Source organism: Varanus komodoensis, unplaced genomic scaffold (assembly GCF_004798865.1).
Source record: "Varanus komodoensis strain SLA01 unplaced genomic scaffold, ASM479886v1 scaffold9, whole genome shotgun sequence".
Lineage (NCBI taxonomy): Eukaryota > Metazoa > Chordata > Lepidosauria > Squamata > Varanidae > Varanus > Varanus komodoensis.
The window spans coordinates 6993298-7020631 of record NW_025336598.1 but is presented as its reverse complement, the minus strand read 5'-3'; the positions used below and the strand labels follow the sequence as shown (position 1 = coordinate 7020631).

At 42.8% G+C, this 27334-nt stretch overlaps 1 protein-coding gene across 2 annotated transcripts in view; it reads right to left on the bottom strand.

Moving 5' to 3' along the window:
- Positions 1–4656: 4656 nt before the first annotated feature.
- Positions 4657–27334, bottom strand: part of ACOX3 (acyl-CoA oxidase 3, pristanoyl) — a 47624-nt gene continuing 24946 nt past the window's right edge. For both annotated transcript variants that reach the window (XM_044418115.1, XM_044418116.1), the window contains 8 exons: positions 26085–26205; positions 25506–25628; positions 24501–24614; positions 22133–22248; positions 19387–19561; positions 18335–18402; positions 7892–7978; positions 4657–5482 (listed from right to left, as the gene is read on the bottom strand). In XM_044418115.1, coding sequence (XP_044274050.1) covers positions 5363–5482; positions 7892–7978; positions 18335–18402; positions 19387–19561; positions 22133–22248; positions 24501–24614; positions 25506–25628; positions 26085–26205 — 924 coding nt within the window. In that variant the 3' untranslated portion in view covers positions 4657–5362. The remainder of the gene's footprint in view (positions 5483–7891; positions 7979–18334; positions 18403–19386; positions 19562–22132; positions 22249–24500; positions 24615–25505; positions 25629–26084; positions 26206–27334) is intronic.

Here is a 27334-nt window from a genome sequence, read left to right as displayed (position 1 = left end):
TGAGCTATAGTAGGGCTCTGGGTGGCTTGTTGCCTATGTGTGGGGGAAGAAATAAGCCAGTGTGTATTATTACTCCCTGGAATAATGAGAACCAGGTCAGTATGGCCAAACATAGTGGCCTCCAAGTATTCTGAACTTCAACTCACATCAGGCCCAACCAGCATAGCAAGGAAGCTTGGAAGTTGTAATCTAGAATGTCTGGATATGCCAGGTTGGGGAAGTCTGCTCTAGAGATTCATTGAAGTAAGTCAAAGACTGATCTGAAGGGAGAGGACAGGAGGTGACATAGAAGAGAGCCTAAAGCAAGAGAAAGCCATTGCAAGAATAAGTACATACATAACTGGTCTCTGCTGGGCTGCTTATTTTTTTCATAGGAGTGCTCTTCTTTCAGTTCACACAGATTGTTAGAAGAGGTTTGGCGTCAGTAGGGAAACACTTGGGGAAATTTGCACCTCACTGTTCAGACTGAGGACAGCAACTGTGGCTATTTCAGTGGTCGTGAAAGAGACTAAAAAGATGGAGAGAAAGCAGTCAGGTACCTATAGGGGTTATAGAAGGATAGCAAAAGAATGTAAGGTTTAAGAGATGGCCAGGAGAAGGGTTACATACCTAACAGGCAGTAGATTTCATGGATTGCACTACCTAGTATCTTTGTTTCAGTGCCACCACCGTGGAGTATTTGGATCTGTAACCACTGCATTCTCTTTTGGGAAGGCCACGTTGGGTGTCTGCCTTGGGTGGGAGGGGCATGCAGTGGAATGCCCTGCTTTAGTATCAGGAGACTGGTACAATTAAGGCCCCTTACACTAGATTCAAGGGTGCATAGGAAGAAGGAAAACCACCTATGTCAAAGACAATATACAGATTATTGAATACAATGAAATATGGATTCCAGATTCCCTTTTCTTTGGCTGTTTTTATTCCCTGAATAGGCCAAAGGATGCTCCATGGGCCTTCAAAGTTGTCTACAATTAAGAAATTGGTCCCAGATGTGGGTAGAGACAATCTCAGGACAGTTCTGCAGCTAGAAGATCTCAGGGATAAACAAATCTTCAGAGGGATACAAACAGGGATATCAGGAATTTGCTTGGGTGATGGACCATCAGACAGTTCATGAGTTAGTTTCCCTTTGTCAGGAAGTTCATGTTCACCACGTGGCCATTACTTGAAGAATATGAGCCACGGGAATTGTGTTTTTCATTGTTAGGGCTGCTGGGGTGTGTAAAGAGGCAAGCCAAGCGACCTCTTCCTATGGCAGCTGGATATTAAGGCGTCAGGGCATAGGCTCAGGCCAGTTCCTTGCAAGCAGAGAGGAGGAAATACATGCATGCACACAGAAAGTCCCCATGGAGCAGGTCCAGTTAGTTCTTATGCCGTCACACATGATAAAGGTTCAGTGGTGCTATGCCATCCACCATTGCTGTTTAATTCTGGACTGTTAGTCCCCCGTAGTGCTAGTAGTTCTCCTCTTTCCTCCCAAGACACTTCTGCCGTATCTGTATCATCACAAGAAGCTACTACCAGCTGGCCCTGTGTGTATGCAGTGGTAGGGAACTTCTTTTTTTCTTTCTGTAAGGATCAATTGTTGTTTTGCCGTGTGGAGAGATTTGGATCAGTCTGACCTACCAGCACCATTTCCCTTAGAAACTTAGCAACTCCACACAGCTTCAGTGAAGTTTCAAAATAACAAAAAGACCCGAGAGATCTTGATCACAGCTCTTCAGCATCCTATCCAGTTTACCTCTAAGAGAACAGTACACTCAATCATAAACTGAACTGCCCCTTTAACCAATTAGTGGCAGCTGGGAAGATCAGCAGATATTTAGCCTCTCTAAAGCAGATCTACCACCAGGATCATCAGCATTGCCTTTACAGAACAGAGATTATGACTTCCAGATGTGTCTGATTTTTATCTTGAATAAAATACAGATTGCCATAGAGACTGTGTATGTATATGTTACAAAACTGAGTATCACAAGTTCAAACTACATGTTACATCAAGAATGATTTTTTTTTTAAATGCATGCTTTCTGTTTTGAGAAAAAAACAGCTGTACAAAGTTCTGACCTAAATCAGGTCAGGATTTTTGGAGGTGGGGGTGGGAAGGGGGTGCTTTGCTTTCTGTCCTTTTGCCCATCAAAAATACTCCACAACTTAGGTTCCACTTTCAGCAAATAGCACTTTTGGGGGCAAATAGCAATTAGGAAATGGCATTTTGGGTGGAAAGTGGTCATGGAGGAGTGCTTTAAGCCTCCCTCCCCCCCGCCCCGTGTGCTATGAATTGATCTGGACTGGGATACCTCACCTGGCTAATTGTTTCAAAAATAGAAGTAGGCAGTGTGAAGTAGATTTTGTTTTTTTGTGTGCTTAACTGCAGCATGTGGTTTGATCATCAAAGACATTTCCATACCTCAAAGTTCAGTGGGTGTCCATTTTGGTTTGCCCTGGCAAATATATCACTATTCAGAGATTTCCCATCTCTCTCTCCTGTGGGGTCTGAACATTTTCCAGTTTCAGTTCTTAGTTCACAGGACTAGTTTAGAGGTTTCAGTGATGAAAAACCAATAGCAGGGGCCAGGACGCTGGCTTTCTCTGGAGCCTCAGCACACAAGGGGAGATTTAGCAGAGCACTTCTCTTTCCTTCCCACCCACAACCCCAAGGAAAATCATCTCTCCCTGCCCCCCTCCACTAGCCTTAGAGAGTAAGAGTCCATTCCATGCAAAACAGGACAGAAGAGCAGAGTTGCACTAATAGAGATGTCTGCCAAACCGTTGTTCCCACTACGGAACAAAGGATTGCGAAGGCTCTTCATCTTGGCTTGTGTCAGAATGAGTCAGTGGGTGGAGCGCCTCTTGCTGGCCCTGCAGCCCTTGCTCAGTTCAGAGATGGCCCCCATTGTGACTTAGCTGCTTTTATTGCCAACAGGGGTGGTTTACTCAGTGGGATCTCCCTATCTCCATGTAGGAAAATACGTGTCTACAGTAATATGAGAAAAACAGCTTTTCCCCCGAGTGGGTCCAGATGCTATTACATGCAATGAATTGGCAGTAATAAAGAACAGATCCACCTAGTACGAATATTGACAAGTATAAATCCGCAATAAGCTCTATACCCTGTTTTGTCTAATAGAAGTATCACCATAAAAATGTCAGCAGCAAACAGTCCCATCACACTTCTGAGAACTCTTTTGCTGTTACAGTAAGTGGACTTATTAGGATTCAGTACATTGTACAACAGATTATGCTGGATGGAGTTTCTGAATTCACAGTGAAGTCACCGCATTTTTATCAATGCTGTTAATCACAGACAATTCTCTAAGATGTTGTTGGCAAGCAACTTGGCACTGAGCACACAGAGACAGCTTGCTCAGTATTTGGCAGAATATGGTGTGCTTACTTTAAGAAATTTAGGATATAATGGAGCAAATCAAGGTTTGGAGACACCGCAGAAGAACTGAGCCAGCTATCTTGCTATGAGGTTAGCAATATTAAGTCATGTATGCAGGTCTAGATTTAGCAACACCATTTGATTAAATGCTTCATAGCCAGTGATCCCAGGGTTGTGTCTGAGCCTAGTCAGACTCATCTTCCCGAAGCAAGTTATGTCTGCCCAGATCTTTGCTCTGCCTGAAGCAGGGACCACCTATGACCTCTTTTGAAGATTCCTTCCTTTTGCTGAAACCTCCAGCATTTCCCTTACACTTCAGCTATTTTTGTGGGTTAGATCTAACAAGATGCCAGGGAAGCTATTCTTCAAGTCCTGTCCTTCTTTTGGAGCTCTACAATCTGCATATTGTGGCTTCTGCACATGTACTCACTTTCCAATCATGTGTGAGCATTAGCAATTCAGGCTATTTTTGGACCAGGCTTGGCCAGGGCCCTAGCCACTTTGGTGCAGCCTTGCCCCAGTCATCCAGTGGGAAGAATTGTGGCAAGGCTTCCCTTTTGGCTCCTTTTCCTCCAATTATGTCCTTGCTATTTTATGGGTGATCCTTTGTGGTAGCTAGAAAAAAACAGAAATATTTCAAAAGGAAGATTGTGAAAGAGAACAGAAGTGGCCAAGGGGCTAGGAATGGGCATGCGTGTGCTTATGTATATGAGAGGTGCAGGTCACCCCCAGCCCTGTTCTCCCTTTTGTAGTGTGACTGTATACCAAGACATCTCTGGGTGTTGTTTATTGCATAATGCAGCTGTGTGCTGATGCTTGATAAAAGGGTTTTGCAAGAAATCTGGTTTCTAAACTCATGGTGGGAGTCTGTGATGCCATTGGCAATAAGACGCTAAGTTGTCTCTGAGTTATGACACTTTGGACTGCAGGTGGAGCCTGCAATGGATGCATGCTCTTCCATTCAAAAATATTATCCACACATAGAAAACTAGATGGCTGCCATCATAGTCTTGAAAAAATGTCACAATGACTTTATCATGTTAAAAACTCCATGGGAATCAGTAATGGACTAAGGTTGCTGAAGGTCTTGCATTCTGCAGGGTATCTACGCCTGTGCTGTTATTTGTTATCCTAAACACGTTTTATTCTATCCAATATGTAGAATAGTAGAAAGTTAAACATATAAATATGTAATGATGTTTTATGGATTTAAAATTATATTTTAAAAGAATTAAATATTAATATGTATTCAATCACTTCAGGGCATATCACTGTCCAAAAATATGGAAGAACTTTAATCAACATATATTTATACTGAACAGGTATTAAGCTGGGTATTCTGAAAGCAGCTGCTTTAGGCACTTGCTCACACTTAAAATTTGTGAAAGTACAATGCAAAAAACTTGAGAGGATTAAAAACACATTTTCATTAACATCAGTTAAAGCATAAATTAAACAATACCCACAATTCATGGAAGTCAAAAATCTCTCTATTTTTTTCCACTTAAAGAACAGAGCATTTATGCTGACTCTGTAGGCCAAACACATTGGCACAGTGTTTCTAATTACAGTCTTCATTGATTCGAATAGAACTAGAAAGATTCATATTAGCTGGCTGACTGCAGGTGGGCATAAGTTTCTTTCAATATGCTTAAAGGATTTGCATATTAGGAGTTAATTGTCATAACCCCCACCCTGGATTTCAGTCTTTAGTATCATAATGGACAAAGAAGTAATATTCAACCACTTCAATCTCTGTGCAGCATTGCAGCTTTGTGAGACTTCATTTCTCTAAGTCTTGAGTTAATGACATGGGGAAGCACTTATATCAGCCATGGAATAGGGCTTAAATGTATATTCAAAGCCCTGTGCCTCTTAACATTTATTTCACAGAGATTAATTTAACATGATCCTTCAAGCTCATTAGATTAAAGTTAGTAATAATTCCTGGGCTACTCAAATATAATGTTCCATTTACATTCTTGACCTCAGCCTCCCCACAACAGGTTTATTACAACAAAATTCTGTCCACCAGGATGGTCTCTCCAACACCTTCTCACCTTGAAGAACTGCATTCCACAGATTTTTGTAAAGCTGGGTGAGGAAAAAAAGGAAAATGAATCACAGTGGTTTCAGTCAAAGAACTGCTCAACATTTTCAGACCCAGGGCCCACTTTTTATCCAAAATTGCAGCATGGAAACCCTTTTACTGTGTATGCATCTCTCCCTCTTTTCCAACCAAACAATCTACATAGAGAGAGCTTTCTGACAGGTACAATTTGTTTAAGTAGGAGGGGTAATTATTTAAAAAGCCCTCCTTTTTAATGATTAGATTTAGAAGTAGGGATGTGCATCAGACTCAATTCTGAAATCCAGTACAGAATTCGGCTGATTTGGGAGGGTTTGCAAGATGTCCTAATCAAAGCTGGGTTCATTTGAAGAGGACCAAATCTGAATTTGAACCTTCCAGAAACTTTGTTAGCAAGACACAGATAAGGTATGTACAAAAATGTAAACATTTCTCTTCAAGATTTCCAAATTTAAAAAAAATGCTGGGGTGGGAGAAGGAGTGACCAGTTTCTAGTCACTCTGGATGGTTTTTTGAGGGCTCCCCAATATCAGCATTTATAAGAGAAGGATGTTGAAGTAATTCATCACAGGACCCTTTGCTATTTCTCTATCCCAGCAAGAGTTGCTGGGCAAGACCCTGGGGAGCCTGGAAGGGTGTGTACTTGAACAGGGGATGTTCAACCATTTCTGTCTTTGCACAGGGCAGAAAACAAAAAAGACTTAAAGCATCAGTCGTTAATTATGATTCTCTAAGTCCTGAATCTATCCTCTGGAAATTTACAAGTCTCCTACTCAGGCCTCATTCATGCTGCATGCAATTTTCATAAAAATTGCCCACAAAAAGTGGGTTAAGAACAATCTTTACAATTTTGGAAATCTCTTCAGTGGTAAGGACTCTTCTGTAGAAACACCTTCACCTATGTTTCTGAATTTTGACAGATTTCATTCCATCAAAAGAAACATTATGTCCACAAATTTCCTCCAAATCTGCCAATATCTGAAAAGTTATTGGCAGATTCTTTAAACAACAACAAGAAAAAATTAAAGGCTCCTGTAACAAAATCCTCTATACCTATTTGTCTGAAATTTGGCAGGCCAAATTTGGCAGGCCTCATACCCTGAGAAAGACTACTCCAGCATTGTCAAAGTGAAAAGTTAAAATCATTGGTTCCCATGATTTCCAATGTTAGTTAATAGGAGGCCTGAAGATGGTGTTCCAAACTGATATTCTGTTCCCCACCACCACAAGAAGAATTGCTCAGGAACTGGTTCAAGGCAAATTAAGCTGTTTCATTTCACCAAACCAAGGTCCTGTAGTTGGAGTACCACCCGCAACTGAATCTAAAAGGAGTTTGTGTTCATTTGCATCCAGACACTCCCCTTAATGTCTCTTAATCTTCTTAGTAAAACAACAAAAAATGACATAAAAAGCAAATGGTACAATCCTTACCTCAGCTTATGAAGTGATCTACTTGTAGGCTACAATCCACTAGCTGAAGATCAATATTTAAGCAGAACTAAGCAGCTAACTCTCAAAATGAGATTATAAAGTCTAAATTGAATTGGAACTGCAAGCTAGACAGACCATTTGCAATGGACAGATTCTGTTCATCGCTGACCCTGCCTTATAACAAAAGTGCTATTGTTTATTCTCCCAAAAAAGCAAGTTGATTTACTGTGAACTGGTACAATTGTTTAATCAATCAAATCTACAAAAATCAAGCTTTTAAGGTTTTCTCTATTTTCTCCCTATTTTTGGACAGTCATCTGAATGGGATGGTGTAAATTGGTGACCTGCAATAGCAAGAGGTTGGTCCCAAAATCAGAGGGATGAAATGCATATCTTCAGTTTTAAGCCACTAAAATTAACCTGGGTATCAGAGCAGGACAACACTCAAACTGCTGCTAGAATTTGATTCTTCTCCCCACTCATCCAGTTAAGAACATAAGAAAAGCCACGCTGGATCAAACCAATGGTCCATCCAGTCCAGCCACTCTATTTACATAGTGGCATGGTGACAAGACCTCCGCCTGCTCAAGCTCCTCAGCAACTGGTTTAAGCAGGCATTTTCCCTCTGGTAATGGAGGAAGCCCACAGCCAGCAAGACTAGTAGCCACTGAAAGCCTCCTGCTCCTGCAGTTTGTTCACCCAAAATGGTGGCCATCGCCACCTCCTGTGGCAGTGAATTCTACAGTTCAACTACATGCTGTATGAAGATGTACATCCTTCTATCTGCCTTCAGCCTCCCACCAATCAGTGTCATGGAATGACTCCAGATTCTAGTATTTTCTGCACCAGGCACATCTGCCTTTTTCCTAAGCTCAGCATTCCCAGTTGTCATAGCCACTTCTCATAGGGGAGTTGCTCCAGCCCACAACATGGTGTCTAAAGGCACAGCGTTCAAAAGGGGCATGAGTTGGATGACGCTTTACCTCTCCATCAGCCCTGGCAATTGGTGAGTTGAGAATGAAGTCAGGAGGAGCGATAACGTCCACCAAAGCCACAGCCTCTTGCTTCAGCTATTTAGGAAAAAAAGAAAATAAATTGGGCATTTCATGGCTACCAATAAATGACAGAGCAGAATTATGACCATACAGGAGACTTTCATTCTGGTTTGTTACGCATTTGAACTTTAAATAGCTGACTTTCCGTGCTCTACAAAAAGCCACAAAGATGGTTGGAAGAAACAGGAAAGTCCTGGAGGATGACAACATGATTAGGACCTGCAAACTTCCTTGAGTGAAGGATCACAAATTCGTAAGTTTCTCTTGTGGAGAAGCCTTTGGATTCTTAGAATTTTCCATCATGATCAGTACAAAATGCCTGTCATTATGATGGCTTGAATATGTATGAAATTCTGTCTTCTCTACTACATTTTGAGTAAAGGGGAAGCTGAGAGAAAAAGAATGCTGTCATGTCTAATTTCTGTGACACAGAGTGGCAAACTGGTCAGGAAAAAATATTAAGAAGGTTTCAGACAAGCAAGCCAGGACAGGCAACGTGCTTGGCAGGCATGGAGACTGAGAGTGGGGTGCGTCTGGAAAGTAGCAGTGTGGCTGAGGGCATAACACTGGAGATGGACTGAAGGAAAGGCATTAAGGAAAAACAGGTGGAGGGGGCACAAGCCTAAAGGAAAGAAGGTGGGTTGGTCTGGAGGGCTGACATGGTATGGAGGGCATTTACAATCTAATTAAAATGAATCGGCCAAAATATTTGGTCATGGACTAGGGACAGGACCACCACCTCTGTGCCACAATTTTGGCTTGCCCTTTTTGGGAACATCTGAGAGATTTTCTGTCTTTGCCACTATTGAGACGGGCTTCACAAAGACTTTTATTCCTTTAGGTATTTGATTTGTAATAGTCTGCTTTTAAAAGTTATTTTATGCTGTCATAGTTCTTTCATAGTGCTGCTTAATAAAAAAAACTCTCTGTAGTTTTATTAGATTGTGTCTCTTATACTATTTATGTCACTGTAACCCCTCTGAGTACATTTTATTACAGAAAAGCAGGACATAAACCAAATGAATTCATTACAAAATAATGCTATATTAGATGAAATCAGAAAATTAAGACTTTACTAGTCTGTTCTTTTAGAGAAACTGTACAAGCTGAAAATGACTATTGACATGTACAGCCGACTTTCTAGATGTTCCCCTCCCCTACCAGTATATGAACACAGTGCAAGCCAGATATTCTGGAACCTACTTTGTTGCTGAAAAGTCACTAAAACTGCTTCAATAACATCTTTTTACCCGTGCTCAAAAATGTTTTTTTCTAAATCTAAGATAAACATTTCCTCATTGACCTTTCCTGGATGAGAATGCAATAACCACAATTCCTCAATATGACGGAGGTGCTGGCACCTCCTTTCTAGGCAGGAACAGAGCCCACCCGTATGTCAACTATCTTCTGCTGTTCCTTTGCCATAGGTGCCCAGGAATTGTGTTCCCAGCTATAGCAAATTTTAAATGTTCAAGGGCACAGAATAGGGTGAATGAAATATCCACCAAAATTATTCCACTACAGCGAGGGGTCCAGTTTGCCAGGATCTTCACCCTTGGAAGCTGAGCCTAGTCTAGATCTGGTACCCAATTTGAGTAGTGCAAGATTGGGGTCAAATACTTTAGTGCCATATAATAGTTATGAAAATGGAAGCACATATCCTAGTAATAGTTAAGGTCACATGACACACTGTCATGCCTGTAAAAGTCATTCTACACATAATGAAGAAGGCGGGTTGCTTACCTGTAACTGTTGTTCTTTGGGTGGTCACCTGTGCATCTTACATATGGGTGTTGCACCTGCGCAGTGTCTGTATTCAGGAAGACTCTCTCACCGAGTAACAGTTTTTGGCGGGAACACCCCCCACCCCCTTGTATAAATGGGCAGAGACCCTGCCCTCTTGCCTGTCTGGCTGAAGACTGTCCATTCGGCCACAACTTGTACCGGCATGTAACTATTAACATCAGAAAAAAACTACATTATATTGTATGAACCCAATCTCTGACACTGATGTGGGGCTGGCAGGTGGATTGTGTGAATGCACAGATGACCATTCAAAGAACGACTGTTACAGGTAAGCTACCAGCCTTTCTTCGTTGTGGTCTCTGTGCATCACACATATGGGTGACTAGCAAGCTTACTGACCTAGAGGTGGGACGGTGTCATTATTGAAGTAGAATGGAAAGGACGGCACGACCAAAGGAGCAGTCCAGTCTAGCCTTCACATCGAGATCATAGTGCTTAATAAAGGTGCATGGAGTGGACCATGTGGCAACTTTGCATAAGTCCTGCTCAGGTATGCCTGCATGTAAGGCTGATGAGGTAGCTACAGCTCTAGTGGAATGTCGTTTTGGAGCAACTGGCAAGTCCAGTTTGGCAAGTTGATAGGAGAGTTGTATAATTCTGATGATCTATTTTGACAAAAGTTGAGGTCCTATTGGTGTTCCTTTATTGTGTTCAAAGTATTTGATGAAAAGGTGCTTGGTTTCTTGGAACAATTTGGTTCAGGACTGGTAAAAGGTGAATGACCTGCATACATCTAGGCTGTGAAGTGACGGTTCAATTGGTGTCAACAGCGCTGGAAAGTATGCCGGTAGCACGCTATCTTGGTTAAGATGGAATGCTGTTGCCATCTTTGGGAGGAAAGTTGGATCCACGTAGAGGACCACCTTTTCCTTACGGAAATTGAGGTATGGGGGATTGACCTGAAGGGTGCATCGCTCACTAGCCCTCCTGGCAGAAGTTATGGCAACCAGGAATGCTGTCTTCCATGACAGCAGTCATAAACCAGTGGAGACTAAAGGCTTGAATGGTGGTTTTGTTAAGGCCTGTAGGACAACCAACAGAGTCCATGCCAGGATGATCGATCACATCGGAGGGTGTAGGTTTTGTAGTCCTTGTAGGAACCGTCGTGTTAATGGTCTGAGAACACAGATGAATCCTCTATATGTTCTCTATGGTACGAAATAGCTGCAAGATGCACCTTAATGGAAGAGGGTTTCAGGCCCCCTTGGTGTAACAAGAGAAAAAATTGTAAAATGTTCTTGATACTTGCAGATTCAGGTGAACTGGTTGCAAAGCTTGTAAATCATTTCCATTTTGAACCAAATGATCATCAAGTATTTTGTTGTATAGCAGAATGCAAGATGTACTGAATGTCCAGATGCAGTCTTCTTGGTATTGAGCTTGTTGACAGTACCAAGATTGGGGTTGGTACCAAGGTTAATGTATTAGCTTACACCATCAGTTTCAGTGTGTGCAGGTCTGGATGTTGAATGCTGCCCTGGTGCTGAGTGAGCAAGTCTGGAATCTCTGGCAGGTGGATATCTGTCTCTTGGGACAGATGGAGCAGAGTCGGGAACCAGGCTTGGCAGGGCCACCACAGAGTAATCTGAATGCCGGTGGCGTTGCCCTGTCCAATCTTCACTAACATCTTCGTTATTAATGGTATCGGAGGGAAGGCATGGTTCCATGGAACCGTGAATGCATTGCTTGCAGAGTTTGGTCCCATGCCCACTCTGGAACAGTAGGTGCTGCATACTGAAATTTGGTGGGTGACAAAGAGGTCTATCAAAGTCGAAGAGACAATGGCAGATTTCTCGATCGAGTTCCCACTCATGAGTCATGGACATGTAGTGGCTCAGGGAATTCACATCTTTGTTCTCCATGCTGGCCAGATGAACTGCCTGTATATCCCTCCTGTGGTTGATACCCCAATTCCAGAGACGAAGACCGAGATGTGTGAGTGGAACTGAACTTGTTCCTTCCTGTTTGTTCAGGTAGAACATGGTGGAAATGTTGTCCATTGCTATCTGAATGGTCTTGCCCCTCAAGATGGTTTTGAAGGAGTGGAGGGCTTTGAAGATTGCCAGTAATTCCAGGTCATTGATATGTCTTGTTCTCTTGTGACCATGCCAGATACCTTGAGTCCAGAAAGATGCATAGTGGGCTCCCTATCCAGTCAAGATGTGTCCGTGTAGAGTGACGCAGGCAGGTTAGGTGACTGGAACGGCATCCCTTGGGTCAGTTTGGTTTTGACTAGCCACCAGGATAGCATTGTAGTAGCACTGAATCCAGAGGTCCAAGCAGTTGGTATGGTGGATCATGTTCAGGATGGAAGATGCAATTGAACCACAACTGCAACAGTCTCATTCACAACCTTGCATTTGGGACCACAGACACTGTAGATGCCATATGTCCTAGAACTTGCTGTATGGAGTGAGCAGAGATTGTCCGGTTGGTGAGCAATTTCGAGATGGAAACTGTCAGTCTTTGCCTCCGTATTGATGGCAGGTATGCCTGCGCCTGAGTGGAGTCCAGATGCACCCTGATATAAGTGATTGCCTGAGAGAGAACAAGGGATGACTTCTCATTATTAATGCACAGTCCCCGTTGGTGAAGTAAGGTGCGTATGATTTCTATTGAGGTCAGGAGGTCCCTCCTAGAGGATAAGACTAGTAGACAATCGTCTAGGTATGGGTAGACCTGCACACCCTGAAGTCTCAAATGGGCACATACCGGGGCCATACAATCCTCTCTTTGTAGCAATGGAAGAATATTCTGAAGTGTGGTCATCGTCAGCACTGGCATTTGTCTGTATTGATGCGCTTCCTAGATTGTTGGTACCAAGGCGCATTGGTACAGCGAGGATGGTTTGGTCTGTGCTGGAAGGGTTGATGCCCCATGGAGTACCCCTGTTGTATAGGTTGGAAGTGGCAATATTGAGATTGTCTATTCCATGGCCACTTATGACTGAGGTATTGGGAAGGTCCCCATCCCATTCTCTGAGCTGTCAGGCATGCCTTGTGGATAGAATTGAGCTTCTTGTCCATTTTAGCATTGAAAAGCCTGGTCCCATTGAACAGCATGTTCTCCACTCACTGTCTTGTCTCCTGTGGAAGGTTACCAGTTCATAGCCATGCATGCTGTCTGAGAGCCACCGCACTGACAAGCGCTCTGGAATCTCAATCCACATGGTGTCTCACCATTGCCAACTGTTGCTTGGAGAGCTGCATTGCCTCAACAATGAAGAGACTGGCCAGGTCCATTCGCTGGTCAGGGAGAAATGCAGCGAGCAAATTCATCTTCTGCTGTAGAAAGTATTGGTAGTGCGACATAGTGGCCTTGTAACTGGATCCTAAGTGCAAGTCCATGGCTAAGCAGATCCAGTGAAACATCATATCAATCTTACATCCTTCACAATCTGCCAGTGCAGTGTGCTCTCTAGTTTGTTGACCCTGAGTGGATTCAATGACCACCAAGTTGGGATTGGGATGCCGCAGCAGGAAGGGAATGTCCTCTTCCCTGACCTTATACATTGACTCAAGGCACAAGGAGATGGGATGTGGGTGATTAGGTAGCTCCCATGGCTCCATCATGGCCTGATGTAAGGTGGGTGTCAGAGGTAGAGTCACCAGAACCACGTCCTCCATTCTGATGACATCCTAGATGCTCTAGATCCGTGTGTTGTTGAATGTCAATCCCTAAAGAAATTGACATACAGACAGAGAACTGTCCCATACACTCTCTGGGTGATCCTGGGCCTTGAGTCGAAACCATACAATCAGGTCATGTAGATGCCTGCTTTGTGTCTTCTGATTCAGACTTAGAGAGGTAAGTGGTGCTTGCTGAGGTGGATCAAGCTGGACATTCCTCCAAATGATTTGTAATAGTCACTGTGGCAGTCATTTCTTCCCAAGATGTGCATGGCAAGTCTGCAGGTTGCTGAGGTCTGCAATGCATTGGTGGTGGTGGTGGATAGGGCAGGAGGTATTTCCACAGAAAGCCATGTCCATAGCCTCCGTATGGAGGAGGCATCCAGTATTGGCTCCTTCCGTACTGAGGGAACTCAGATTCAAAGGAGGAGGTGGTTGACAAATTGATCCCGATGAGGTCTCTGGTGACAGGTCCCCGTACAAGGTCAGAGTAAGAGGGTGTATTGGCTCCTAATGCTCTTGAATGGACTGCACCAAGCAGTCAGATGGTGTTGCAGAGTGCATGGGGGATTCCTGAATCTCTCCTTCTGAGATCGAAGGTGCCATTGGTTCTGCCACCTGAGACTCAACCAGGCTGAAGCGTGGTCTTGGAGAGGATCATGGAGACAGGCTTGGCATTTGTCGAGGAGATGGTCATGATGTTGTCCATATGGATGATGAGCCAGAGGCTTGCTTGGTACTGAGACTCCCTGTTCCATTGCGTAGGGGTATGGAATGTCTTTCTGAGCCAAATGAGAAAGCTTCTTCTTCTTTTCCAGTGGCTTGTCTTTTTTGGAACACTTGTCTTTAGCAGTCCCTTTGGTTTCAAGGTGATTCCTTCTCTCCTTACATTTTCTTTAGGAGAATGAGACCATCTTGAGTGGTTGTTTTCAGATCTAATGCTCTCACCTTAATCTGCATGTGGAGGGGCGCTTCCTACAGAGGTAGAAAGGTCAGCAGGTTGAGCAGCAGTAGCCTCTTTCATTGCCAGTAAAGTTTTATCCCATTAGACTTTCTTGAGGCAATTTCCCCAGTTCATGCAAGCCTGTTTGGTGAAGGCTTGGCAATGAACACACCTGTCCACGCAATGTCCTTCACCAGGACAGAACAAGCAGAGCGGGTGCTTGTATGTAGACAGCATCTTAGCTCCGCACTGGCCACACCTTCTAGAAGCAGAACGCTGCACCATCAAGAAGAAAAAGAGATGGGAAATAAAGGTAAAGAGAGACTATAGAAGGGTTTTTTTGGGGGGGGGATGGGTTGGGGGGGGGGGGAAAAGGGAAGGGTGTGCGGAGGGTAGTGAGGTTTTGTAAGGGATTTAGGATAAAAAGATAAAGGTAAGAGTAAAGTACAAAGTCCCCTTCATGGATCACTGCCTTGTGGCAAAGGAGCTTGCATAGCTCAATAAAGCTATGAGCTATGCTGTGCAGGGCTACCCAAGACGGACAGGTCATAGCAGAGAGCTCTGACAAAACGTGATCCACTGGAGAAGGAAATGGCAACCCACTCCAGTATCTTTGCCACAAAAACCCATAGACAGTACCAAAAGACAAAAAGATATGACGCCGGAAGATGAGCCCCTCAGGTCGGAAGGTGTCCAATATGCTACTGGGGAAGAGCAGAGGGCTAGTACTAGTAGTGCCAGAAAGAATGAAGTGACTGGTTCAAAGCCGAAAGGACACTCAGTTGTGGATGTATCAGGTGGTGAAAGGAGAGTCCAATGCTGTAAAGATCTATACTCCAGAGGAATCTGGAATACAAGATACATGCATCAAGGCAAGCTGGATGTGGTCAAACAAGAGATGGCAAGACTGAACATTGACATCTTAGGAATCAGTGAACTAAAATGGACAGGAACGGGTGAATTTAATTCAGATGGCCATCAGGTATACTACTGCGGGCAAGAATCCCTCAGAAGAAATGGAGTAGCCTTCATAGTCAATAAAAGAGTAGGAAAAGAAGTACTGGGATACAATTCTCAAAAATGTCAGAATAATCTCAATTCGAATCCAAGGCAAACCATTCAAAATCACAGCAGTCCAAGACTATGCCCCAACCTCTGGTGCTGAAGAGGCTGAAATTGACTGGTTCTATAAAGGCCTACAACAACTTCTAGAAATAACACCAAAAATGATGTCCTTATCATCATGGGGGATTCAAATGCTAAAGTAGGAAGCCAAAAGATAACCAGAATAACAGGCAGGTTTGGCCCTGGAATACAAAATGAAGCAGGGCACAGGCTGGTAGAATTTTGTCAAGAGAATATGAGAATAGCAAACACTCCTTTCCAACAACCCAAGAGATGATTCTACACAGGGACAACACCAGACGGTCAACATAGATATCAGATTGACTATGTGCTCTGCAGCCATAGATGGAGAAGTTCTATACAGTCAGTAAAAACAAGACCAGGAGCTGACTGTGGCTCAGATCATGAGCTTCTTGTTTCAAAATTTAGGCTTAAATTGAAGAAAGGGAAAAGCACTACGTCACTCAGGTATGACCTAAATCATATTCCTGATGAATATACAGTAGAGGTGACAAATAGATTTAATTAGATCTGATAGACCTGAAGAACTATGGACAGAGGTTTGCAACACTGTACAAGAGGTAGCAACTAAAAACATCCCAAAGAAAAAGAAATGCAAGAAAGGAAAATGGCTGTCTGAGGAAGATTTACACATAGCTGAGGAAAAAAGGGAAGTGAAAGGCAAGGGAGAAAGAGACACTCAAATGAATGCAGAATTACAGAGAATAGCTAGAAGAGATAAGAAGGGTTTCTTAAATGAACAATGCAAAGAAATAGAAGAAAACTATAGAATAGGGAGGACCAGCGATCTCCTCAAGAAAATTGGAGATATGAAGGGAATGTTTCATGCAAAGATGGGCATGATAAAGGACCAAAATGGCAGGGGCCTAACAGAGGCAGAAGAAATTAAGAAGAGGTGGCAAGATTACACAGAGGAAGCATACAAGAAAGTTATTAACATCCCTGATAACCACGATAGGGTGGTCACTGACCTCGAGCCAGACATCCTGGAATGTGAAGTCAAAAGGGCCTTAGGAAGTCTGAGCAACAACAAAGCTAGTGACATGAGGTGACAGTATTCCAGCTGACCTATTCAAAATCTTAAAAGACGATGCAGTAATATGCTACACTCAATATGCCAGCAAATTTGGAAAACTCAACAGTGGCCACAGAATTGGAAAAGGTCAGTTTACATTCCAATCCCAAAGAAGGGCACTGCCAAAGAATTTTCAAACTACTGCACCACTGCACTCATTTCATATGCTAGCAAAGTTATGCTCAAAATCCTACAAGCTAGGCTCCAGCAGTATGTGGACTGAGAACTACCAGAAGTATAGGCAGAATTTCAAAGAGGTAGTGGAACTAAAGATCATATTGCCAACATACGTTGGATCATGAAGAAAGCTAGGGAGTTCCATAAAAACATCTACTTCTGCTTCATTGACTATGCTAAAGCCTTTGATTGTGTGGATCACAACCAATTGTGGCAAGTTCTTAAAGAGATGGGAGTACCAGACCATCTTATTTGTCTCTTGAGAAACCTATATGCGGGTCAAGAAGCAATAGTGAGAACTGGACCCGGAACCACAGATTGGTTCAAAATTGAGAAAGGAAATTGGCATCTGGTCCTATCACTTCCTGGCAAATAGATGGGGAAGATATGGAGGTCGTGACAGATTTTATTTTCCTGGGCTCCAAGATCACCACAGACGGTGAGTGAAGCCAAGAAATTAAAGGACGCTTGCTCCTTGGGAGGGAAGCTATGGCAAATCTAGACAGCATACTAAAAAGCAGAGACATCACCCTGCCGAAGAAAGTGTGTATAGTCAAGACTATGGTTTTCCCAGTTGCAATGTATGGCTGTGAAAGCTGGATAAGGAAGGCTGAGCACCGAAGAACTGAGGCCTTTGAATTGTGGTGCTGGAGGAGACTCCTGCGAGTCCCTTGGACTGCAAGGAGATCAAACCAGTCAGTCCCAGAGGGGATCAACCCTGACTGCTCTTTAGAAGGCCAGATACTGAAGATGAAACTCAAATACTTTGGCCACCTAATGAGAAGGAAGGTCTCCCTGGAGAAGAGCCTAATGCTGGGAACAATTGAAGGCAAAAGAAGAAGGGGAAGGCAGAAATTGAGGTGGCTAGATGGAGTCACTGAAGCAGTCGGTGTGAGCCTCAGTGGACTCCAGGGGATGGTGAAGGACAGGAAGGCCTGGAAGAATGTTGTCCATGGGGTTGCGATGGGTCGGACACGACTTCACGACTAACAACCACAACTACAACAACAAAGTTCAAAGTGAAGAAGTTTATGAGGGAAGTTGAAAGCAATGACAGAATCTGAGGCATAGTGAATGGTGGTCGAAAGTGGACTGGCAAGAGGGGGGGGCTCCGCCGATTTATATACTGCATGTAATAAACTAACATTTTTACGGACACATTAAATGATGTAATATTTTTATGTGCCAGTGGGTGGGGAAGCATAAAAAATATGATTCCAGTGGTATAACTTACATGTGATCTTAGGAGGAAGTATTAGGCACAAACGTCAAGCGTCATGGGATACTCTGTAGAATGTCTTATGTGCTTTGCCTGTTTTTTGAACTGCCAAAAGCAATTCTCTCCCACAGCACTTGCAATCTAAACGCAGCTTCCATCACAGAACAGCAGCCTAGTACTACTTATGGTGGTCATACTGGTACTTGCCTCCCATTTCCCCAGGTGGTAGGGATCTAGGAAATGCTTCTCTGTGATCAGGAAATATCACCTAGAATTAAAGCTGCAGTGACGAATGTGGTCAAGTTGAGTACAACAGGAAACCTGAGATGAAGATGTTTCAGCTAGTGTACATCTTACTTTGCAGTCTGGAACATACCTTTGAACAAAGCTCTAGAATTGCATCTTGCATGACTTGACCAGCATTTTCACGTGAAATGTAGCCACCTGAGAATGAAGCAAAATAACACAATATTGATAATCATGTTTGTTAGTAAATGTAACATTAGTTTCTGGAATAAATGGAGAGCACTGGTGCTGATGATCAAAAGTGGTATCTAAGGCTTCATTCTTTTAGACACTTACTTTAGAGTAAGTTCCACTGTAATGAACGAGTTTACATCTGAGTAGAAATGTATGGGTCGCCCTGTTAAAGAGCATCCTTATATAAGCCCCCTGTGCATTAAAAAAACTGGATAGTCACCTGTGTAGGATGGTGTAAATTGGTGTCCTGCAGCAGCAGGGGGTAGGACTTGATGGCCTTCTTGGCTCCTTCTAACTGCTATTCTATGACTCTATGAACTAGAGGTGTGGCCTTTAGAGCAGTTCTAGAGAGGTTGTCACAGAAGATCAAGGTGCACCTGTGAGGTTTGTGAGGAGCAGGGTCTTCCTGCACGGGGAACCTGTTTATGGAAAGCTCTCCACTTTGAAGTGCATAGGGCTAATTTCATACTGGCATTTAGAAAGCAACCACAGGATATTCATGGACCCAAAGCATGGAAATAATAATATAAGATGCTCACATAAAAATTAATTCATTAGTATTGACAAGCAAAGGGCAGAGGCAAGTAAAATGTTTTCATAATAGACATCCTGCTGGCGTTACTTATGGTTAAACATACACAAGACTGTGCTCAAGTTAAGCTTTGCAAGAGGCTGGTAGTCATAATACAAGCTTATTTACAAGGATATCTTATTAAAGGCTGACATATCGCTGACCCCAACTTTAGTCTTTCCCAATGAGCAGAAGAAAGGGTTGAGGTTAAAAGACCAAGGGTCAGTCATAAATATGCACTACCTTACTGCTTATGTGATATAAAAGCTAGGTACCTTAACTTTACTATTAAGCTTTTCAAGAACCTTGAAATGTTCCCCTACATGAAAGAATTATTAATAATAGATTCTGCTGTCCAGGAAGAATGTTGATCTCACCTTGGTAGAGCACAGCCATGTGCTTATTTAAAGACCACAATCCATACAATGAACAGACATGCTTCAGGACTGGCTGAAGGCTACCTGGAGTGCTGGAACTGTGAACATATTCATAATATCGTTGCAAAACAGTGTGTTCAATGAAAGCTATGGCTAAAGAACGACAGAAGTACACCTGAAAAAAAGAAAAACAGAATTCAAAGTGGATACTGAAAAGACCTACAAAGATACCAAAGTATGTCATATTTATTTATTTAAAATAATACCGGAAGGGATATAGAAGTGTAAGATAAAACAGCCATACAATGTGCAATAAAAACAACATACACCATTGAAAAGGAGGAGCAAATTAGCTGAATGAATCATTAAGCCATCAAAATGCCTGAACAATCAAAAAGCCAGTGCTGAACCACAAGCATGTTGGTGCCACTCTCATCTCCATGTGGAAGGCATGTCACAAGTGGGCCATGAGGGCAGAGAAGAGCCAGTGTGGCGTAGTGGTTAAGAGCGTGGGACTGGGACTCAGACGACCTGGGTTCTAGTCCCCACTCAACCATGGAGCCCACTGGGTGACTTTGGGCCAGTCACAGACTCTCAGCCCAATCTACCTCACAGGGTTGTTGTGGGGATAAGATGGATGAGGATGTAAGCTGCCTTGAGCCCTGTAGGAAAAAGGCAGGATATAAATCGAAAAGATAAAAAAATAAATAGAAGGCCCTCTTCCTTGCTGTCACATAAACTCTTAACGGTCTTAAGACATAGGCAGGTTGATAAAAGCAGAGGGGCTTCTTCAGGTATTTGAGTCCAAAATCCTTTAGGGCTTTAATTGTAGCTACTCTCATACGACTTCAGAATTTCCCAAAAGATAAACTTTTCTGTCCTCTCCAGTAACCTGAGGTAAGGTTGGGAGTGTCATGTGATCAGTGAGATCTCCTTGGAAGGAAAGTAGAGCAGCTGCCCACTGGCGGTGTCCTTTTTCTCCCTCACACGCCTGCCCACTCTTGGTTCCTTTGCCAGGAATGGTGTTGCTGGTGCCACAATCCCTGAATTAACTTCCACTTGGGAGGACTGAAGCAGGGCAATACTGTGAGGCCATACCTCCTTCACATCATCTGAATTGGCTACAGCAAAACCAACAAGTGTTCTGGGGTACTTTAAAGCTAAATGCATGCAAGGCTTCATGGTATTTATTTATTTATTTATTTATTTATTAAAACATTTTTATGCCGCCCCATTCGCCGAAGCCTCGGGGCGGCTTACAACAAAAAATTAAAATAACATTTTAAAATATATACAATAAAATACAAATATATAATATAAAACATACACTATAAAACAAGCCGCCCTGGCCAAATAAAATTCAATAATATTAACATTTAAAATACTGCTTAAATAAAAAGGTCTTCGCCTGGCGCCGAAAAGCAAATAACGACGGCGCCAGGCGGACCTCTCTGGGGAGCGCATTCCATAACTTAGGCACCACCGCTGAGAAAGCCCTCCTCCGAGTAACCACCCTCCTAACTTCTTCCATGGAGGGCTCCCGGAGAAGGGCCTCTCCCGCCGATCTCAGGGGGCGGCTGGGCATATAAGGATGTAAGCGCTCCTTCAGGTAACCAGGACCCAAGCCGTTTAGGGCTTTATAGGTCATAACCAACACCTTGAATTGGGCCCGGACTTCAATGGGAAGCCAGTGAAGCTGACGGAGAACTGGAGTCATGTGAACATAACGTCCAGTCCCCGTCAGCAGCCTGGCAGCTCTATTTTGGACCAATTGAAGTATCCGGACCGTCTTCAAGGGTAGCCCCACGTAGAGCGCGTTACAGAAGTCCAAACGGGAAGTCACCAACGCATGTGTCACTGTCGCAAGGCAGTCATTCTCCAGATAGGGGCGCAGCTGATGAATTAGCCGAAGCTGGAGGAAAGCGCTCCTCGCCACTGCTGTTACCTGAGCTTCCAGTGAAAGCTCTGGGTCGAGGAGCACTCCCAAGCTGCGGACCTTGTCCCTAAGAGGGAGTGCAACCCCATTTAGGACAAGGTTCAATTCACCCTCTCCGAAGCCCGATCCACCAACCAACAGGACCTCCGTCTTGTCTGGATTGAGCTTCAGCTTTAGTGTGTTGTTATTCTTTTACAAATATTCAGTGATGGTGAACCAGTCACAACCACCATTATATTGGTCCCTCCACCATTCTAACCCAAGGAAAACTTGGCTGCATCACCCCACATGCATTACCACCGAAGATCAAGGAGGGAGAAGCAGCACTAATGGCAGGAAGGGAAAAAATAAAAGAAATGGAGCCATCTCTGGTAACAAGGAAGATGTTCTATCTGATGTAAAAGACACATTATGGACAGCAATTTTCTCCTGTCTTGGGAGGAATAATCTTCTATAGTTAAGCATCTTTCATTCTTTGATAAAAGTTACCAAAACACTCCACATACATAGACTAACTTGTCTTTTTGGGGAAGGCTTACCGATCCATCCCACTGAATACAAGATTGGAGGACTTGGGAATGTATTCTCCAGGTTTTGACCAAGCAACAGAGAAAAAAGAAGGACTGTGATCACTTTAAAGGAATGGTCCATTATGTGGGAATTTCACTAGCTAAGCTCTAATGCCCATACAGGTTTTACTTTACACTGTTCTGTGAAAGTCTGTATGGGAAGGGGAGAGAGAAGAGGCAAAAGGTAGCTGTGAAAGTCATACCAGAAATTTTAAAGCATGGAATGATAAAATGTGTTTACCTGGCTATTGTTCCTTGCCTCGAATTCACTATAACCACATTCTGCCAGCTTATTCAGCTTTTGTATACTCTCTCGGAGCAAGTAACAAACTAGCCACTTGTATGCTCTTAAAGATACTGAAAAAAGAAGTGGGAAATGTTTAATATTTTAATTCATAATAAAGTAGAAAGCAACAACACTGATAGTTTACAACTGTTCCTGTATGTGTTGCATGTGAGTTTACAGAAATAGGAATTTAAATCATTGTGAAATGAAATGAAGTGTTTCTTGCATAGGCCAATAAAGACAGAAGGGACAGTTCAATACTTTGCTGTTCAATATTCTAAGTGGTAATAGGGAATAAACATCCCATTCCATTCCATTCTCTGGGATGGCATGGGATGGTTGCCTTTTTAAAAAAGGAGCCAAGGGTTTCTCCTCCCCCACTTTTTCCACTGAAAACAGAAAGTGAAGAAAATACTCTTGGAACCTTATGATTAAAAGGGAAGTCCTCCTCCCTATTCAGGTTAAAAATATTAGAAGTTCATGTTCACAGCCCCTCAAAGATCTCATTGATGGAGTGCAAGAAATGCATTTCTTGTAGATTTAGAAACTGATCATGTAGCAAATGTGAGCACACAAAAGCAGTAAGTGGTTGCAGAACCAGAGTCAGATAAGTGGCTTGTGGCCTGGGGCAGAAGAAGAAATTGAGTGAGAAGGAGGGCCTCCAAGTACAGAAATCACTGCAAGGCTAGGCAGAAATTTGCCTGTATATTTCTGAAAAATAACATTACACTTATTTCTCTCACCCCACCTATCTAAATTTTGCCCCTGATTTTTCATGATCTTTGTATGAAAAAGAAAGTTGTGAAGACTAAAGTTTCAGATATCTTGCATTTTCATCTGGGAAAACTGCTGAGGGTTTTGCATACGGCACATGCACCTAGGCAGTCTCATCCTTCCCTTTAGGATATTTGCTTTCTAAATTGAGCTCTTGAATCTAGAAGGTGCGAAAGAATACTCAAAGAATGTCTCTGCTGGATCATAGTGAAGAATCCATCTAGTTCGGCATTCTCTTACTTCCCAGCTTGGCCAACCTGGCAATAGACCTCCCACACTGTATGATTCCAGTACCAGTTGTCAAGCTACACTGCCTCTGAACATGGAGATTCCATTTCTCTCTCATGGCTTTTATTCTTATTACAAATATTTCCAGGCTGCCTTTCAAGGCAAGGGGTCTCCCCAAGTGAACACCAATAAAACTCCCGCAATAAAATTCAATATAGCAATAAAAATAGCAAAAACACTAATAACAAAAACCAGCATGAAAACAAAACCTATCATATACAATTGGAGTGACAATCTGATCTGATAAAACTGGACCACAGGAAAGCAGAGTAAAGTAGTAGGTTTCAATGCCTTCCTAAAAGCCTGAGGCCTGGCAGACCCTGATGGAAATATATTCTAGAACAGTGGTCCCCAAAGCTTTTTTGGTTGCCACCCCCTTTCCACTAGTGCCCCCATACCTCTTTCTTTGTGTTAGATCTATTACTCTATTGCAAATTTAAAATAACCAATCACCACTCCCTGGATCATGCTACTGGCCTCGAGGGTGGACAGTACCATTCACTCTGGGAATCACTGTTAGAGAGGTATGGGGTCATTGTGGAAAAGGCCTTTTCCCATGTAGATGCCCACCTAACCGCCCTCACACGTGGACAAATGAGGGATATGGGATGAGGGGGAGCCTTTAAACTGAAAACTGTTTAGAGCTTTAAAGCACCGGCACTATAAATTGGGCTTAAAAAATCACCAGAAACTGCCTAACATTCACTAGACATCTGCTCCCTCCATGAATTCATCTCATTCCCTTTAAAAGCCAGCCGCTATCACCTCACCTTGTAATAACAAATTGCTATGAGATAACATACTCTGTGAAAAAAGACTGGCTTCTTCTCTGTTACCCAGCACATCAAATTCAGAGGAAATGCAACAAGGGGGAGAGGCAGCCAGGTTCAAAAGAGGGAAGGGGAGGGGGCCAGGAAAGGCCACTGTATTGAAAACTTTAGGGAGGTAGTCTTAAGCATGTCTTCTACCAACAGTCAGACTTGAGATCTATATTCTAGAGACCTTGCATAGGAATTGTGCTGTAAGAAGCTTTGTCCGAAGTTGTCTCTTCTGTATTGTCCCCACGGCCAAGAGCTTTGACAAACAAGCAAGATTCAAGCCCCAGTTCCTGCACTGTGACTAAAACACTTTATCTAGCACCTCCCCTGCAGCCACTACCAACTGCAAGCCCTGAAAGCCAACACAGGGAAAGGGTTTGAGAAAAAAAGGTCATGCTCAAAATGAGAACATATGACAAGAACTGCGATGTGAACAGAATTACCTGAAGAATCCATGCAGTCTTGAACATTTGATGCTGCAAATTTTTGACAAAGAATATGGTCATAGTCTTCCAAAAAATCTACTGATCCCAGTGGTGATATAATAGGACCTTTGTCTGAAATGCCAATGATACCAAATCTAAATACCAAGTCAAACTATGTTAATATCTATGCACTAACGTCTTTGAAAATCAGTGAAGGGTAAACATCTGCTCATCTGTGCATTAATTGTAGATAATCTTCTGATTAAGCTGTTCTTCTCTCATTCCTTCAGCCTCATGGCTGCAGGAAATCCAGCAACAGCAGAGGTGCACTGTAGGAGCCACAAATGGAGCCAGGAAGTGCATACAGCCTACAGACTGCCCATTCCTGTTGCAAAGAGTGCCTAATTGCGTACCTGCCATCATGTTCTAATGAGTGTTCACATGAAATGAGCTGGGTAGGGAGTATCTTTTAAAGCCAGTCTGGGAGCCTTTTTTCACTGAGGGGCAGGACATTTTTTAAGACCAAGAGTGAGATTCTATCTACACTTGGCTGAGAAAAAGTTAGCACACCTAAACCAGATTTCTTAGAGGACATGACTGAAATATATCAGTTTCTGATTGGTAATTTTTCTTTATTTGTAAGAAGAAATTGTGTATGGCACCAAAATTTCCATTTGCAAGTTCAGCTGTGGAGATTATAGTGACCCAGGAATTGTTAACGGTATGGCCAGACTGCCAACCAGAATTTTGGCAGGAACAGGAACAGAGAGAGATGCGTTCTGACCTAGTTTACCTAAAACTTTTAACATAGGCTGGTAAATGCAGTTCAGTACAATGTAATGTCTCAGTGTTACTATGTTAAGCCCAATAATGAACCAAAACAGTTAGCTCATATCAGAGCCTCATGTAGATCATATTACAAACATGACGCTACAGCTGCTGCCTCTCTTAATATGCATCTACAGGAGGGTTTTGCCTACCCCTCTTCAGTCAATGCAACCTTAAATTTTATGACACACTAACCTCGGCGATCAGTGTTCATCCAGCTCAGTAAATAGTTACTGGTTTGCTGTAGCAGAACATTATTGTCACCTTCATAGGTGCAGTTTGGGTCATTGTCATCACGGATATCGCCCAGTCGATTCACTTAAAAAAAAAAAGCCACACACACACATCATGAAAGGGTTTTGTGTGATGAGCTGCCACTACATTTAAATATTTATTTATTTAGAACATTTGCATGCTGCCTATTGTGCTACAGCACCTCTGGGCAGTTCATAATCATAAGATAAAAACTAATTACAACAATTCAAAAAATACAATACTACACAATTTACAAAACCTCTTACAGAAAACTATGAGAAGGAACACTTTGTCAAAATGGAATATATAATATTCAAAAGCCCGATTGTGGTATTCCCCGTGTATGCAAGCTCTGCATGGAAGGTGGAATAGAGGGCTAGCTTTGTTCCCTGAGCCATCAATGCTTGCTGTCCTCTGCGCAGTGGAAGAGCTGCAGAGCAACAACTGCAGCACAGATGGAACTAAATGAGGGGCTTGTGCATTCATTTAACCGTAGCAATGATCAAGCTGTTAACTTACTGGCCAGATAGCCATGTCCCCCACAGGCTTCACGACATTCTTGAGATCCTTGTTGTGCAAGCCAGGAAGACAGTGGTTTGCCTGAAGTAGTAAGAGCATGTATCTCACGTCCAAGTTCAGCCTAGTAGAAAATGAACCAATAGTGCAGAGGTTAATCCATTCCCAAGTAAAATTGTTCAGAGCAGTACTCATGGGAAAGTGGCAACCATTACACCTAGCACAAGGTCCCCTGAACCAAAGCCTGATTCATGGCTAGCCATGAGGTATTTGGAAGAGGATCACTGCAAAGGCTAGCAAGTCCTGTTTGCTACTTAGCAAAGTACCTGGTATTCCTGTAACAAGATAGGCTGTAATATCCAATGTCAGCAGGGCAGGATTACAAAATGGTAATACTGAATATTTGGAGGATATACTAGAGTCACCTACAGAGGACTATTTTGAGTCATACAAATTGACAGGATTTAAAAAAACAGCAGGATTTTAACCAGCTTAACCTCTTATTAGGTGCACCAACAGAGTGAAATTCAAGAGGTCCCCTTGAAAAGAAAGAACGGTAGTTGCAAAGATAATGACAAGCTTATTGGTATCTTGTCCTGGAATGTATCCAGATGGAAATCTAAAGCATATGCCAAGGGTTTGACTGAATATTTAATACATCATGAAGTGATACTGTTCCAAGAAATGTGGCTTGTGGCAAATTATTTACCAGGATTTACAACATGGGTTAAACCAGCACAGAGAATAACCATCGGGGCAGCGTAATGGGAGGCCTAGTCATTTTGGTTAAGGAGGAGTTGGGATGCGGTGGAGAAATGGCTGATTGTGCAGACTCTTTCCTTAACTTTCTGGTGGTGATGTTTTCTTTTGCTGACATGGCAATAATCTTCCTAGACGCCTAAATACCTTCAACTCCTTCTCAGTACTATAAATCAAGATATATGACTGCAGCTCAGGCAATTATTAGAGGAATTGAGTATAAGTTTCCCAAGTGCTCTGATCATACTGTTGGGTGAGTTTAATGCCAGGATGGGTTCATCACTATCAAAAGTTGCAAGGAAATGCAGCCTTCTGGAGGATAGCTCCTTGGATATTAACTATTGGAAGTCCAGAGATAAAACTGGACTGATAAATAAATAAAGAGATAAATAAAGCTGCCACAAACCTGTATAAAATTATGTATTTGTTTGGTTTGCAGATACTGGGCTGTAATGAGCCTAATACAGAGTACCCTTTTATCTGCAGTCAGCATT